Source organism: Canis lupus, chromosome 6 (assembly GCF_011100685.1).
Source record: "Canis lupus familiaris isolate Mischka breed German Shepherd chromosome 6, alternate assembly UU_Cfam_GSD_1.0, whole genome shotgun sequence".
In the NCBI taxonomy this organism is placed as follows: domain Eukaryota; kingdom Metazoa; phylum Chordata; class Mammalia; order Carnivora; family Canidae; genus Canis; species Canis lupus.
In genome coordinates, this window is record NC_049227.1 from 39,938,983 (window position 1) to 39,955,123 (window position 16,141).

At 57.6% G+C, this 16,141-nt stretch overlaps 1 protein-coding gene across 1 annotated transcript; it reads left to right on the forward strand.

The window, feature by feature from the left end:
• Window positions 1-11,867: 11,867 nt before the first annotated feature.
• LOC448801 (mastin) lies at window positions 11,868-13,830 on the forward strand. The gene is given in 6 exon segments (NM_001005260.1): window positions 11,868-11,928; window positions 12,040-12,220; window positions 12,372-12,549; window positions 12,551-12,647; window positions 13,252-13,409; window positions 13,531-13,830. Coding segments are annotated over 6 exon segments (843 nt in total). The 3' UTR covers window positions 13,699-13,830.
• The last annotated feature ends 2,311 nt before the right edge of the window (window positions 13,831-16,141 follow it).

Consider the following 16,141-nt stretch of genomic DNA (forward strand, 5'->3'; position numbering starts at 1 on the left):
CACCATTCCAACCACTGCGTCCAGGAAAGGGAGCTGGGAGCTCAGGTGCACCTATTCCCCACAGGTGGAGGCTGCACCTGCACCGTCCTTTCCTGAAACCTCTTTCTGCTTCTGTTGGCTGGAGCTGGCTCAGAGGCAGAGGGGCGGCAGAGGGGTGGCATGGATGGGCACGATGAAGGGTGGCCCACAGTAGGGTGTAGGACGGGCGAGGGTCTGAGAAGAGACCTGCCCTCTCCCTGCAGGTTTGCACCACCTCCCCGTGGGGTCTGTGACGCTCCTGCACACCTGTACCGGTGGGCACATGGCTTCCTGCAGGCCGGACCCCCTGGCTGTGTGGCCAGGGCATCGGGGGGGGGCAATTTGTCCCTCTGCTCTGGTCTCCCCACACCTGCGGCACGAGTTGCAGCCTGTGGATGCACCCTTGGGACGTGCTGGGTGTCTTCACAGATACCAGACTGTCCTGTCCTTCCTTTGTATCCCCCGGGAAGGGAGGCCCTGCAGACCCGGGGTGGCCAGCGCTCTGTCCCGCGGAGGCGGGGGCTGGAGAAGGAGCCCTTCTCCCACCGCCTCGTCCCGCTGAGGACTCCTAGCAGCCTCTGCCTCCTGTCTCTGGCGCCGACCCGCAGAGTTCCTGCCCTCGCTCTGCAGCCTCCCGCAACCCTCCCTCGTGCCTTGAGCCCATCTCACACCTTCTTCTTTTTTTAATAAGTTATTATTTTTATTTATTTATTTTTAGAGATTTTATTTATTTATTCATGACACACACACACACACACACACAGGCAGAGACCCAGGCAGAGGGAGAAGCAGGCTCCATGCAGGGAGCCCGTTGCGGGACTCGATCCCGGGACTCCAGGATCATGCCCTGGGCTGAAGGCAGGTGCTAAACCACTGAGCCACCCAGGGATCCCGCTAATAGATTTTTAAACATGAAAATAGCCTTTATTGGGCAGCCCATGTGGCTCGGCGGCTTAGTGCCGCCCTCAGCCCAGGGCCTGATCCTGGAGACCTGGGATCGAGTCCCACATTGGGCTCCCTGCATGGAGTCTGCTTCTCCCTCTGCCTGGGTCTCTGCCTCTCTCTCTCTGTATCTCTCTCTCTCATGAATAAATAAATAAAATCTTAAAAAAAAAAAAAGAATAGTTTTTTTTTTTTTTTTTTTAACACGTTGTTTGGTTCATATGTCTGGTTCTCATGCGCAGGGTCAGGGTCGCCCCACTCGGAACATCTGTCATGCGTGCGCTACATTTGTTGCCGTCGGCGAAGGACAGCGATACAATCTTACCAGCTACGCCCGGTCAGTTGGGGTTGCTATCTGTGTTGTGCCTCCTGGAGGCTCTAACAGATCTGGAGTGACACGTGTCCCCCCCCCCCCCCCCGCTGACGTTCCCACCATGCAGGCTCCCGCTGACCCTGGCAGCCCTCGGGGACGTGTTCCCACGTACGGTTCCAGGCTGATGGTCACAGAGGAGCATCCTGTTGAGAAGGTCCCGCTTTAGGCTTGTCGGGGGGGCTGGGCCCTCCGGAGAAGAGATGGAACAGACGCCCTGCAGAACCGTCTGGATGAGGTACAGACCCCTCCCTCCCCGCCAACTTCCTAGACTCATGGCGATGACACCTTGCAATAGGAGTTTCATTTTTCTCTGGATTTAAAAAAAAAAAAGTACCCGGAGAAAAGCAAATGGAAGTCACACAGACCCTCACGGGGGAAGGGGAGCCGAGAGCCGCAGAGAGGAGCCTTGCGGCCCATGGGCACTCACCTGCAGCCACAGCCTCCCTTTATTTCCTCCCTGCTCAGCCAGGGTGTCCAGGGGCGTCGCAGCAAACACCCAGGCTGCTCAGGCTCTGGGTTCTCTTGGGAAGAGCTGGCTGTCCTGACGGGACCTCACTCTGCTTGGTTGGGTTTGTGTCTGGCTGCACCTGTGACACCAGCACTGGTCACCTGTGGCTTGCAGGTGGCCAGCGCCTAGAAGCAGGGAGCCCAGCCAGGCTGCAGAGGGTGTGCGGGGAGAGAGAGGGGCTGGGGTGCCTGCCCGCACCCCCACTGTTCTGGGCTGCTCCCTAACTGACCCCAGACTCCCCACCTCCGGGCCAGGGGAGGTGCCCAAGCCCCTCGGTGAGAAGGACCAGCCGCTGTCCGTCCTGAGCTGGGGACTGGGCTGTCTCCTGGGGTCTCGGGCTGCACCAGCCGCAGGGCCTCTTCCCGGGGGCTGTGTGGCTCTTGGTGGCCGTGGTGCAGGGGGACCTGGGGGTGGGCAACGCCCACGGCCGCCTGCTGATTAGCCCGTCCGCACACCGTGCCCGGGGCAGGGTGGGAGGGCATCGAGGGAGCCTGAGGGCCCCCAGGGTGGTCTCTGTGAGGGGACCCGGGTCTGGGTGTAAAGTTGGGGGAGTCCGTGAACGTCCGCGTAACCTCTCTCGGTCGGGCCCTACGGGTCCCACTACTGTTTCACACGTCATATGACACTGACCATATGACACTGACCGGCGTGTTGGTGGAAAAACCCAATCTCAGCGTTTTCGGGGCTCTCGAGTCTACCCGGGGCACTTCGAACGCGTCCTAGGCAGAGAGAAACGTTCCAGAACGCCCACTGCCCCGATACAGCCGAACCGCAGCGCTAGCGCTTCCTCTCCGTCCCGGGCCTGAGACCCTCCTCTGGGGGGCCTTCTCCAGGTGGCAGGCCGCATGCTGAAGACGGGGCCCTGGGGACGTCCTCATCCCCAGCCCCGAGCCTCCTGTCCCCCAAGTGTCCTTCCGTCCCAGGACAACTGGTGACCCCAAGTAGGCGGGGAGAAGGGAGATGGGGAGACAGGAGCGCCCCACTCTGGGAATCAGGATGGCATTCTCGGCAAGCATGGGTCAGGCGCCAGCCGGACCCCAACTCTCCAGAGACACCTTCCCTGAGACGGAGCCTGGGTCAAGCACAGCACCCCCCCCCCCCCCCGCCCCGCTCCCTGCTGTGTCGCTTTGTTCTATTGATCACTATGTGGGATGATTTTATTCCGCAGCCCAGACGAGGGCCGGCGCTATAGGCCTCTTTCACCCGCTGTGTTCCTGTGATGGGGACCGTGCTGGGCTCAGTGCGTGTTTGTTGATTGAATGAAAGACCAGGAATCAGCACTGGTCCCAGGAAGGGGAGGAACTCAGTACCCTCCCTCCAACAGCTTTACCGCAGGCCATGGGCCGAGCCTCGGGGTGGGGGAGACGGGCACGCAGAGGGCTAACCCGTGCCTCAGCACCGCGCCCTGGTGCCTGCCTAGAACCCAACAGTGATCCCGGTGACACTCGGCCCACGTGGACACCGCCCACAGCCAATCTGACGGTCGAAGTGGAAGGAAGCACGGCCTCACCATAGCTTCGTAGCGGGTCCTGGTTGACAGCAAGGTTGTCCCTCCCTCCCATGGTCCTTCGGAAGTGCCCACGTTATTGTTGGCTGCTAGTCTTCTCTGTTACTTCTAGAAAATCTCACCCAAGTCCATGAAAAGGCCCACCTGGGATTTACATCGGAATCACATTGACTCCATAGGTGTGAACACCTCCGTGGCCTGCTGTCCTCCCCCCCCTGGACCACTGCACATCCAGCCGCACCACTCACAGCAGAAGCAAGTGGAGCACCCGCGGACAGGTACACATGAGACACCACGTGGGCCGGGCCTGCGGGGGACAGCGATTCGGCCTGGAAGGGGCCAATTCCGACGCCCGAACCCAGAGGACATCACTATTATTATTTAATTTTTTTTTACTATTATTATTTCAATACGAAACAAACCAGACACAGACACAAAAGGACAGACTGTGCACAATCCTGCTTCTGTGGGGTCCCTGGAGTCATCAGATCCATAGACGTGGGAGGGTGGGGGGGCAGGCGCCAGGGGCAGGTGTTTAACGCGGACAGAGCATCTGTTTGTGAGATGAGAAAGTCCTGCAGGTGGATGCTGGTGATGGTTGCACATGATGAATAGATTTATTTATTTATTTTTAAAGATTTTATTTATTTATTCATGAGACACAGAGAGAGAGAGAGAGAGAGAGAGAGGCAGAGACCCAGGCAGAGGGGGAAGGAGGCTCCACGCAGGGACCCGACGTGGGACTCGATCCCGGGTCTCCAGGATCACGCCCTGGGCTGAAGGCGGTGCTAAACCGCTGAGCCCCCTGGGCTGCCCAGATGAATAGATTTAACGTCACAGAACGGTGCCCTTAAAATGTTTAAGTCGTAGATGCATATGTAAGATTTGTTTATTTGAGACAGATTGAAAGAGAGAGAGAGAGAGCAGGGGAAGTAGCAGAGGGAGAGAGAATCCCAATCCCACAGTGAGCTCGGCACCGGACAGACTTGATCCCACAACCCTGAGATCATGACTGGAGCCGAATCAAGAGTCAGATGCTCAATTGGCTGGGCCACCCAGGTGCCTAAGATATATTTTATTTTATGTGTATTTTACTATGATAAAAAATCAGAAAAAAATCTAATAATCTCTTATAACTTCCCTTTCTAGAATCCTTGCACCCCTTTGAACAGATGATTCCTACAGATATGAAAATGGCATCTTCTCATTAGAACTGCCTGGGGTAAAAAAAAAAAAAAAAAAGAACTGCCTGGGGTTTGCTGGTGGTACCGAAAAATGTCACAGGCTTGTTTTTTTCTTTTTCATTTTTCGTTACACTAGCTACAGGTTGACTGCAATATTAAATGAAAGTCAAGGCCATACTCCCTCTTGGCTTTTTTTTTTTTAAAGAGGATACTTCTATGGGATCCCTGGGTGGCGCAGCGGTTTGGCGCCTGCCTTTGGCCCAGGGCGCGATCCTGGAGACCCGGGATCGAATCCCACATCGGGCTCCCAGTGCATGGAGCCTGCCTGCTTCTCCCTCTGCCTGTGTCTCTGCCTCTCTCTCTCTCTCTGATGTGACTATCATAAATAAATAAAAATTAAAAAAAAATAAAATAAAATAAAGAGGATACTTCTAATCATTATCCATTTGGTGTCTTATTTTTATTGATGTGCTTTACTTAAGGAAAGGAAATTCCTTCTCATAGTCTTTACTAAGAGATCTATTCTTTGACCTAATGAATCAATGTTGAATTTTTTATTGAGATGATCATGAGGTTTCTCTGAGTCTCTACGGCGACGTGCATTTATGGATATTTTTAAAAGATTTTATTTATGTATTTATTTATTCATGAGACACACACAGAGAGAGGCAAAGACCCAGGCAGAGGGAGATGCAGCTCCATGCAGGGAGCCCAATGCGGGACTCGATCCCAGGACCCCGGGGTCATGCCCTGAGTTGAAGTCGGACACTCAGTCACTGGACCTCCCAGGTGCCCCTATATTTATGGACTTTCTAATGATAAACCGCACTGGAGTCTGTGACGCAGCCTGCTGGGTCAGTGTCCTATCCCTTGTATACTGGGCTGGGTGTGAGCTCTTGATTTCTGGAACTTGATGCTTATATTTTCCTTTCCTTTTTTCTTTTTTTTTTTTTTTTTTTAAGTAGGCTCCACACCCAGCGTGGAGCCCAGCATGGGGCTTGATCTCACGACCCTGAGATGAAGACCTGAGCTGAGACCAAGAGACGCTTCACCGACTGAATCCCCCCAGGTGCCCCTATATTTTCCTTTCTTATAATGACTGGACTGGTGGTGGCATCACTGTCACAGTGGCTTCTTAGGAAAAAGTGTGTGGGTTTCACTCTTCCGTTCCTTTTGGGGAAGATCTTGTTTAAAGCTGGGCCGATACATGGCTTAAAATTTTAGGTAGAACCCATCTGTAAAATATCCATACCTGGGGATCCCTGGGTGGCTCAGCAGTTTAGCGATTGCCTTTGGTTTAGGGCATGATCCTGGAGTCCTGGGATCGGGTCCCGCATCGGGCTCCCTACATGGAGCCTGCTTCTCCCTCCTCCTGTGTCTCTGCCTCTCTCTCTCTCTATGTCTAAAATCAATCAATCAATCAATCAATAAATCTTAAAAAATATATCCATGCCTGGTGCTTTTTTTTTTTAATTATATTTTTTTTATAATTTTTTTTTTAATTTTTTTTTAGGTATTTATTTATTTATTTATGATAGTCACAGAGAGAGAGAGAGGCAGAGACACAGGCAGAGGGAGAAGCAGGCCCCATGCACCGGGAGCCTGACGTGGGATTCGATCCCGGGTCTCCAGGATCGCGCCCTGGGCCAAAGGCAGGCGCCAAACCGCTGCGCCATCCAGGGATCCCTTTTTAATTATATTTTTTAACGGTCCTATTTTTCACGATGATCTCCACAATTGTCGCCATGCTCCCGCTGCAGGGCCAAGTGATGCAGGTTCGATACACATCAGTGATATCCAGCCCCACTGGTGTGCGGATCTGTGAGTGCTGACAAATGCACACAGTCAGGGCGCAGTCACCTCACTCTGGGAGGCTTGCCCTGTGCCCCTCTGTGGCCAACCCCCCTGTCCCTGGCCTCCGGGGGCTGGTGATGGGTTTTCTGCCCTATAACTGTACCTTTCCCAGAATGTCATACACATGGGACCACACAGCGTTTGCAGTCTGGGCTCCTCACTTAACACTGTGCATTTGAGGTTTATTCATATCACAGCCGCCCTGACTCACTCTTCCTTCCACTGCGTGGATGCACCACTGCTTACTTATCTTTTTTCTTTTTCTTTTTTTACTTTGAAGGGGTCTTTGTTGTTGTTGTTTTTACGTGAGTTTACCTGTCGCAGGGTGTGTGTGCTGCTGAAGGTTTTTTGGTGATTTTGCATAAAGTCAATCCACATGTTTGGATCTGGGTTTCTCTGTGGACGCAAACTTTCATCTCCCTCGTTCACGGGTTCGTCTCTGTTTAACTTTGTCCTCATCGGCTTTGGCTTTGTCAGGTTTTTACAGTACTGTTTTCATAGGTGTGCACGTTTTAATTTGTATTTTCCTAATGACTGATGATGTCGAGCACTTTGTCGCGTGCATGTTTGCCATTCGCGTGGCTCCTTTTGTAAAGCGTTTACATCTTTTCAGGATTTTTTTTTCCATTGGAATCATTTTTATTTTTTTATTTTTATTTTTTGGAATCATTTTTAATATTTAAATACAAAAACTGTGCGGATCCCTGGGTGGCTCAGTGTTTTAGCACCTGTCTTTGGTTTGGGGCGTGATCCTGGAGTCCCGGGATCGGGTCCCATATTGGGCTCCCTGCATGGAGCCTGCTTCTCCCTCTGCCTGTGTCTCTGCCTCTCTCTCTTTCTGTGTCTCTCATGAATAAATAAATAAAATATTTTTAAAAATACAAAAAATGAGCCCTTACTTTTTTTCTTTTTTAGACAGACAGGTCTCTCATAGCCAAAATGGGCAGAGGAAATGAGCTGTTGCTCTGGCCTCCAGAGTCCCCGTCCTGCAGTTGAAGCTGCTGGCCGGCCCCCCCTCCTTTCCAACATAGAAAGTTCCAGTGGCTGCTTTACACCACGGCTGTAATGCATGATGTATTTCATAGTGTGCATGTCCCTTCCCAACATCTCCATGCTTATAAACAAAAATGGTGCGGGGTACGTCCTTCCCAGTGGCATCAGTTCCTACACCCCAAGGGGATAGTGAGGTCCTCCAGTCGTAAGTGATTTAGGGAGAAAGGGGCGGGATGGCCAGAGCTGGAGCAACCGTCTGCCTTGCTGCACTCTGCTATCAGAGTGAGAACAGAAGAAATGGGACCGTGCGGAGGGCACGGTTGCAAGTTGGGAGTCCCCATGAGACACTGAGAATTCTCGCCACCAGGTTTACACAGATCAATGTGCCAAAGCTAAAAAATAAATAAATAAATAAAAAGGAATCCAAATAATCAGCAAACACTATTGAATTTTCAAACTTGTCCCACCAAGACAAGTCATGTAGCAGTAGCAATCTAGATTTTTCCAGGATTTTCTACCTTTTTTGGAAGGTAGAGCCACTGGCATTCCTGCTGAGACCCCTGTGTTGGGCCCCCAAACTATCTGCCTCTGCTGCACTTGTTGCTGCCGCTCCACTTGCAACTTCTCAGTCTCAAAGACAACAGGAAGAACCGGGATCGTGAAGCAAGTGGTCCCAATCCACGAGGCTGCCCTGGAAAACCTGTACGTTGTTTGAGCCACAAAGAGGGAGACATCAAAAGTGGCGCCAGCCGCGGGCCGGACCCTCTCTGGAACATCTCCGTCAGACCCCACAGTCTCTCCGATGGTGTCTCACCTAGCTCCTCGCCGTCTTCCTCTCCTGCTCCTCTTCGGTCTTCTCGGCGTTGCCTTTCGGAAGCAATTTGTCCGGGGACAGGAGTGTCCCAGGGCCACCAGCAGGCTGCAGGGGAACCCTCTTCAGGATTTTTTAGAAGAAGATTTTGTTTATTTATTTGACAGAGAGAGAGAGAGCATGAGCAGGGGCAGGGGCAGAGGGAGCGGGAAAAGCAGGCTCCCCGCTGAGCAGGGAGCCCAACACGGGACTCAAATCCAGAACCCTGAGCTCATGATCTGAGTGAGCCGAAGGGAGACACTTCACCCCCTGAGCCTCCCGGGACGCCCCTTGGGATTTCTTTTTTTTTTTTTTTTCCCTTGGGATTTCTTTACTTGGACTTTTCTTTTCTCATTAGAGAAATTTGGGCAATTTCTTATATGTTCCGGGTACGAGCATATTGTCTCTTGCAGATGTCTTCTCCCAGCCTGCAGATTCCCGCTCTTCCACTGCCTTTTGGTGTTTTCGGATGAGCATGCTTTTAATTTTTTTTTTAAAGATTTTATTTGGGGATCCCTGGGTGGCTTAGTGGTTTAGCGCCTGCCTTTGGCCCAGGGCTCAATCCTGGAGTCCCGGGATCGATTCCCGCGTTGGGCTCCCGGCATGGAGCCTGCTTCTCCTTCCTCCACTCTGACTCTCTCTCTCTCTCTCTCTCTCTCTCTGTCTATCATAAATAAATAAATAAAGTCTTTTAAAAAAATAAATATTTTATTTATTTATTCATGAGAGACACACACAGAGAGAGAGGGAGAGACACAGGCAGAAGGAGAAGAAATATATATATATATATATATATATATATATATATATATATATATATTTTTTTTTTTTTTTTTTTTTTTTTTTTTTTTACAAAAAAACTTTTTAATGAATCCTGTCCAGCATTGGCCAGTAATATCTTTTTCTGCCCCTTCTCCCCTTCAACTTCTGCTTCCGTCTCGTAAGCAGCATGTCCACTTTCCATGCTGGCGTCTTTGCCAGTAAGTTCGCTTACTTATTTTATTACAATCACCAATGTGTTCAGACCAATTCCCACCACCTTAGTTTATTATTTTTATATTGTTCAACTACAACTGGGTTTTTCTCCTTTTCTTGCCTGTCCTCTAGAACAGATGCACCTCAGGAAGGCGGGACCGAGTGCGACTGTCCTAGTTCCCTCACATGACGGTACCGTCTGGACTGCTGATCGTGACTCACTGTGGGTATATCTCCTCGTCTTTGATACTATCTTTCACAAAAGATAACAGTAACCCTTATCACGATACTTGATTTCTTTTGCTGAATATCTCTCTTGCGACATTTTCCTATAAGAGTTTTATCTCAACTGTTTCGAGGGCATCGTGCGTGGGCCCACCCGCGGATGCACTGACCTGGCCCATGAGCGGAGGCCTGCCCGGTGCTGACGACAGCTGCGCAGGGGCTCTTGCCAGCAGGGCTGGTGACCCCCGAAGCAGAGCCCGCGGCTCCCTCCAGGGCCGCACTGTCACCTGCTCACACTGAACCAGCCAGTGTGTCCCGTGGGGCGCAAGCCGGCGGGCGAGGTCTGCTCTTCTCAGAAGAGGCCTCCATCCCGAGGGAAGGGCCCGGGCGCCGGCGGGCACCAGCCCCAAGGCCCTTGTGGGCGCCTCCTGCCCTGCGCTAGGGGCTCTGCTAAGCAGAGAGCCAGGGCCTGGCCCATGATGACAGTGGCCGTCAGTCCCGCGCCCTCCCTGCGAGCCTGGGGCTCCCCGGCGCCCCACTCGTGCTTCTGGCCACGGCCCTGCGTGTTCAGTGGCGCGCGGGCAGAGAAGCAGCCCCCCCCCCCACCCCCGTGTCCTGGCCTCAGGCAGCCTCGGCTCACACCCCTGACTCTGCGCTGTGCGCCTCCCATCCCCCGGCCTCCCTCCCGGGCTCGGCGGGGGATCGCTGCTCTGTCCCTGGGACTCTGTGTGGTCCTCAGGGACTGGCAGAGGAGGTCTTAGACACAAGACACTGGTGGCCTGAGGACCCCGGGCGGGCGTGGACGTCACTCACTTCCCGACTCCTGGTGCGCACACGAGGGCCGGGGCACTCTCTGTGAGACAGCAAGCCCAAGCCTGGCGCAGGCACCGTCCGTGCATCCAACACAGCGGAACAAGTCCCCCAGGGGCCTCAGGGAGCTCGGTGTCCCGGCTCCGCAGTGACCTCCCAGCCCCGAGGTGCTGAGGGGTGCTGCTCGGCTCAGAGCACCCCAAAGCCCACCGGGCCACCCCAGCAACACTGGTCCCTTCTCTCCTACTCCTGCAGGCCACAAATCCGCGGTCGGAGCAGCCACGGCTGGTGCCACTGAGGCCTCTACTGCGCCTGTCGACACTGCAACTCCTTTGTGTCTCACCTGCATCCCCCCTGCATGCTCCCTGCAGCTCCCCTGCATCCCCCCTGCGTTCCCTCCTGCATTTCCCTTGCATTCCCCCTGCATCCCCCATGCATCCCCCCTGTGTCCCCCCTGCATCCCCCTTGCGTTCCCCCTGCATCCCCCGTGTGCCCCCTGCATCCCCCTGCATCCCCCCTGCGTCCCCCCGATATTCCCTCTGCATCCCTCTGTGTGCTCACTATATCTGTCCTACATCCCGCCCTGCGTCCTCTTGACTGGTCCCTCTGTGCCCATCTGTGTCCTCATGGCCTCTCCTGTAAGGACTCCAGTGGATTAGGACCTGCCCACGTGGCCCCATTTTACCTAAATCACCCCTTGAGAGACCCTGTGTCCAAATACAGTCATATCTGAGGTGCGGGGGCGGGTACTCGACATGTGCATTTAGGGGACACACTCAGGCCATGACGGAGTCCCTCCTAGCGGAATCCACAGGCCGCTGCCTCTTTGGGGAACTGGGAGAAGCACCTCCATCCCTCCTGAGTCTCCTCCCGGAGGCCCAGCCCTGTCCCCCAACATGTGGCAAGGCCGTGTGGATGTCGCCGGCCGCTGGTGTCCAGGCAGTGGGCACAGGGCGGTCAGGCGCCCAGAAGGCTGTGCCCAGGCAATCCCATGGCCGTCTTCCCGGACTCTCAGCCACCCCACCCACCCCACGCGGCCCCAGGTGTGGCCTGCTCCTGGGGCCGTGGTCGGGGACACCCTGACCACACTGTCCCCTCAGCTCCTCGGGTGATGACGGAGGGCCCCAAGAAGGCCGAGTGCCCAGCATGCCTGGGACCTCTGGTGGCCCGGCCCACTCCCTTGGGGCCAAGACTGTCCTGGGGCCTGGATTGGAGCCTCCAGGAGCCGCCCCTTCACAGTCAGTAACGGTGAGCGCTGGGGCCTTGGGGAGAAGCCTGGGGAGGGGGGTCATTAGCCCCGGGAGAGACTGAGGCCCCAGAGGCTGGACCGAGGGCTGGGGTGACCCCCTGGCCGAGATAAAAGTTCATTTGTGCCTCAGCCCGAAGGCCCTTCCGGCCCCTCCACCAGACTGCTCACTCTCCGCACGTCACGTTCGTGACTGTCCCTCCGGTGGGCAGAGGACCGCAAAGCTGTGCCCTGTCACCACCAGCCCCCACGGAAGGAGAAGGCTGCCCCCACTTCCTGTGCTATGGGGATAAAGGAGGGCCCTGGGGGGACGGCCAGGGAAGGAAGCACCATGGACAAAGCCGGTGCTGGGAAGGCCTGTGCCTCACCAGGCCCCCTGCTGATGTTGTGGCTGCTGGTTCTGACCGCTCCCTGGCTGGGGGGCTCCGTGCCCATAAGCCCCGGTGAGTCCCAATCCCTCCGATGTGCCCAGGGGGTGTGGGACTGCCCCTTAGGGAAGAGCTTCCCTGGTCCCCCCCCGAGCTCTGGGGAGGCCTGTCAACCTGTTTCTGCAGACCCCGGCCTGCGACATGAGCAGGTGGGCATCGTGGGGGGCTGCAAGGTGCCAGCCAGGAGGTACCCGTGGCAGGTCAGCCTGAGGTTCCATGGCATGGGTAGCGGCCAGTGGCAGCACATCTGCGGAGGCTCCCTCATCCACCCCCAGTGGGTGCTGACCGCGGCCCACTGCGTGGAGCTGTGAGTGGGGCCGCCCCACCTCTGGGGCTGGGCGCAGGGGGGCGGGGAGCCGCGGGCACGGGGTGTGCATGAGCGCGGGGTCCTCTTGCGGGAGGCGGCCTGCTGGGACCCCTCCCCAGGCCTGAGAAGCCCCAGGGCCCCTCTCTCCCAGGGAGGGCTTGGAGGCTGCTACCCTCAGGGTCCAAGTCGGGCAGCTGAGACTCTACGACCACGACCAGCTGTGCAACGTGACCGAGATCATCCGCCACCCCAACTTCAACATGAGCTGGTATGGCTGGGACAGCGCGGACATCGCCCTGCTGAAGCTGGAGGCCCCCCTGACGCTCTCCTGAGGACGTCAACCTGGTGTCCCTCCCGTCTCCCTCCCTGATTGTCCCCCCGGGGATGCTATGCTGGGTGACCGGCTGGGGAGACATTGCAGACCACAGTAGGTATAGGGAGAAGGCGCGGAGGGTGTGGGGCTGGGGTGGCTGGGCCCTTCCAGAGAGCACCTCGCTGCATCGCCTCCCGGAACCCCCAGGGTCCAGTGTGATGCCAGGGTTTGGACAGGAAGTTTCTGGAACAGACCTGAGGAGCTGGGCACTTGCCCTGGCCAGGCGGCCCCGTGTTTGGTTCAGAGCCCTGTGGTTACCGCGTGGACTCTGGCCACCAGGGTCTGAGGACACATGGCGGTCCTCGTGTCATGAGGGGGAGAAATCCAGGCTCGCTGAGTTTGGGGACCCACCAAGGTCCCGGGCTCCCCTGCTGCTGAGGCAGTTTCCCCGGGGAGCCTGTGGGTCTGGCCCGGGAGCCCAGACTCTGGGGAGGGAGGCCTGGTCCAGAGCTTGAGGTGTCCCGCGGCCGGGTCCCAGCGTGGTGCACGTGGGGAGATGCACAGGGTCTGCGCTAAGCCCCCGGGTCAGGGCTGGCAGTGGGGGGTGCTCTGTGTACCCGGCAACAGGGCGGGGGGGCGCCCAGCACAACCTGGAAGGGGCATGTGTGGCAATGGGGACGAGAGGAGCCCCCGATGCTCACCCAGCACCCCCCCACAGCGCCACTGCCCCCACCCTACCACCTGCAGGAGGTGGAGGTCCCCATCGTGGGGAACAGGGAGTGTAATTGTCACTATCAGACCATTCTTGAGCAAGACGATGAGGTCATCAAGCAGGACATGCTGTGTGCCGGGAGCGAGGGCCACGACTCCTGCCAGGTGAGGCCCCGGGCTGCCCGGCCGCGTCCTCCGTCCCCTTCTAGCCCAAGAGCGTGGGATCTGCCGGCCCCTCGGCCACAGGGCCACGGAAGCTCTAGCTGAGGGCCTCTTTTCCCCACAGATGGACTCCGGGGGCCCCCTCGTGTGCAGATGGAAGTGCACCTGGATCCAAGTGGGGGTCGTGAGCTGGGGCTATGGCTGCGGTTACAACCTCCCTGGGGTGTATGCCCGCGTGACGAGCTACGTGTCCTGGATCCACCAGCACATCCCTCTGTCCCCCGGACCCTAGAAGGGACACACGTCAGTCTTCCTTGTCTCATCACTGCGTGTTCCCTGCGCGGTGGCAGGGGGAGCGGGGAGAAGTCCGGGGTCTCGGATGCCTGCTTGGAATTGGATTCTTATTAAACATGCTGGGAAAACCTCCCAAGGCTGCGCCCGTGGTTGATTGTCGTGTGTCTGGGGGCCCAGGGAGTCGGGCTGGTGGTGGCATCTCTGGCGCCGGCATCTTCTGGCCAGGCAGAGTGGGGCAGACGGAAGGACGGACGGATGGACGGGTTCCAGGGGCAGGTTTCTGTGCTTTTTCCCCAAAAGAATGTCAGCGGGGACGAGGGGCTGTGGTCCATGCCCTCCCCTGCGGCCCCCCAAAGGCACGGCGGAGGCAGGGCTCCGGGTCTGGGGGCTGCCCACGGGGGTCCTCCCCCCACTGTTCTTCAGAGCCCCTCCTCTCCGGGCAGCATGTCAGCCGGTTCTACAGACCCCTTCCAGCCTTGTGGCACCAGGTTCTTTTCCGGATGTTCAGAGTCCCGTCTGACGGGTCAAAGTGTCCCTGGTTTGCTCTGAAAACACGTCCCGTAAGCCTGGGCCCCCAGGAGCGCGCTGTGCGTGCATTGCCCCTCAAGGACCCGCTCCCAGGACCTCAGCTGGTCCCTGTCCCCCAGGCCCCACCACCTTCAACCACATTAACGTTAAACTGAAAGCATTTTGACAGAGAGCACAGTGCTCTGCGCTCCCAATGCGCTCGCAGCCACTAAACCAGATCCCAAGTGCCTGGAGATGCCCCCGAGACGTGTCCACAAGCGGCTGGGGTCTCCTGGGCACCCCTCCCTGCACTGGGGGAAGGGGGTCTAAGAGGGGCCATCCTGGGCTTAGCCATGGGGGGCCCATGCCCAGCTCCTCCCGAGGTTGGGGAGCCCCTCCTGAGGGCTCCGGGGGCACTGCTTTCCCATTTCCCCGGGCGTGGGTGTGACCTGGCTGAGCGAGGGCAGGAGCGCCCACGAGCAGACGAGGGCGTGGGTGGGGATTGGCCGTAGGGGTCGGTGCCGGTGCTGCAGGTGGCTGCGGGGACCATGCGGTGGGACAGCTCCGGGTGCCCCCTCGTCCCTCACCTCCCAGGTTTCAGTACTGCGCGGGGTCACACCCAGGGTCGTGATGACCGGACCCTTCCCTGGCCGCAGCACCCTCACCTCAAAAAACCTGAGCCAGACCCTGGGGCAACCTTCTCTGAGGTGCACTGGTCCCGGGCGTGGGGGGTGGGGGGAGGGAGGGGGAGCGGGACAGGAATGGAGGATGGGGAGGGGGGAGGACTGCATGCTGGCCGTGCTGGGTCCCCGGGGACCTCCCTGTGCCTCGGCTTTGCCGGCTCAGGCCACGTTCCTGGAACTCTTGTGGGGCTGCCTGGGGGAGTTGGGAGTCCCACAGGGCTGACCTTCCCGGGTGGATCCAGGGGGGAGGCGTGGACCTAGGGCCTAGGGCTGGGGAGCCCGGCTCAGGCCTTACCCCTTGGGTATGCACTCTGACGAGGCTCCCGGGTTAGGCCTTTCCTGGCCCCAGGCACCGCCTGTCCCCACGGTGCCACTCGCCACCACGGAGAAGCTCGGTTCACCCCAGGACGGGCATTTGTCCACTTTGGCCACAGCGTCCCCAGCACCGAACCCTGGGCCAGCCACAGTGTGTTCTCTGCAAACGCTGATGCTCTGACCCCTGGGGGGAGGGAGCCTGCCCCCCCAGACCCCCCAGCTGTTGCCCCACCCGCTTACCCATGCCAGGGCGGGGGATAAAGGGCCTCAGATGCCCCAGGAGCAGAAGGCAGAGGACCTGGAGGGGTAAGGGCCGCGCACACCCCTGCCCTCCCCCCACGCAGATGCTGGGGCTGCTGTTTCTGACCCTCCCCTGCCGGGGGGCTCTGTGCCTATGACCCCAGGTGCGTCCTAACCCCAAGCAATAACCCTGCTGCCCTGGGGCCCCTTGGTGATCTCAAGTCTGTGCCACCCTGGGCTGGGACAGGCGGTGACCTCCACGTGAGGACAGCCGTGGGAGAGACTACGCGCGGGAGGCCGTGCTGAGCTCCAGGCAGGGGCATCCGGGGCACTGAGGGCTCCCCACTGTGTGGCCCCAGATCCTGGCCTGGGGGCTAAGCCAGTGGGTGTCGGGCAGCAGGACGTCCCCGCCGGGAAGCAGCTGTGACAGGTCAGCCTGAGGATCCTCAACCAAGAGAGTGGCCAGGGGCAGCTCACCTGCGGGGCTCCCTCATCCACTCCCAGGGGGTGCTGGCCACGCCCCACTGTGCTGGACCGTGAGGGGTTCCCCTGGCTGCCCCCTTGGTGGGGCGGGTGGAAGCACGGCCAGGAGAAGGGCAGAGCCACGTGAGGACGGTGTCCTGGGGGGGACTCAGAGCCCCTAGAGACATTCCCAATGCCTGTCCTGTAAGGTGCCCGACACCATCCGCCACCCTG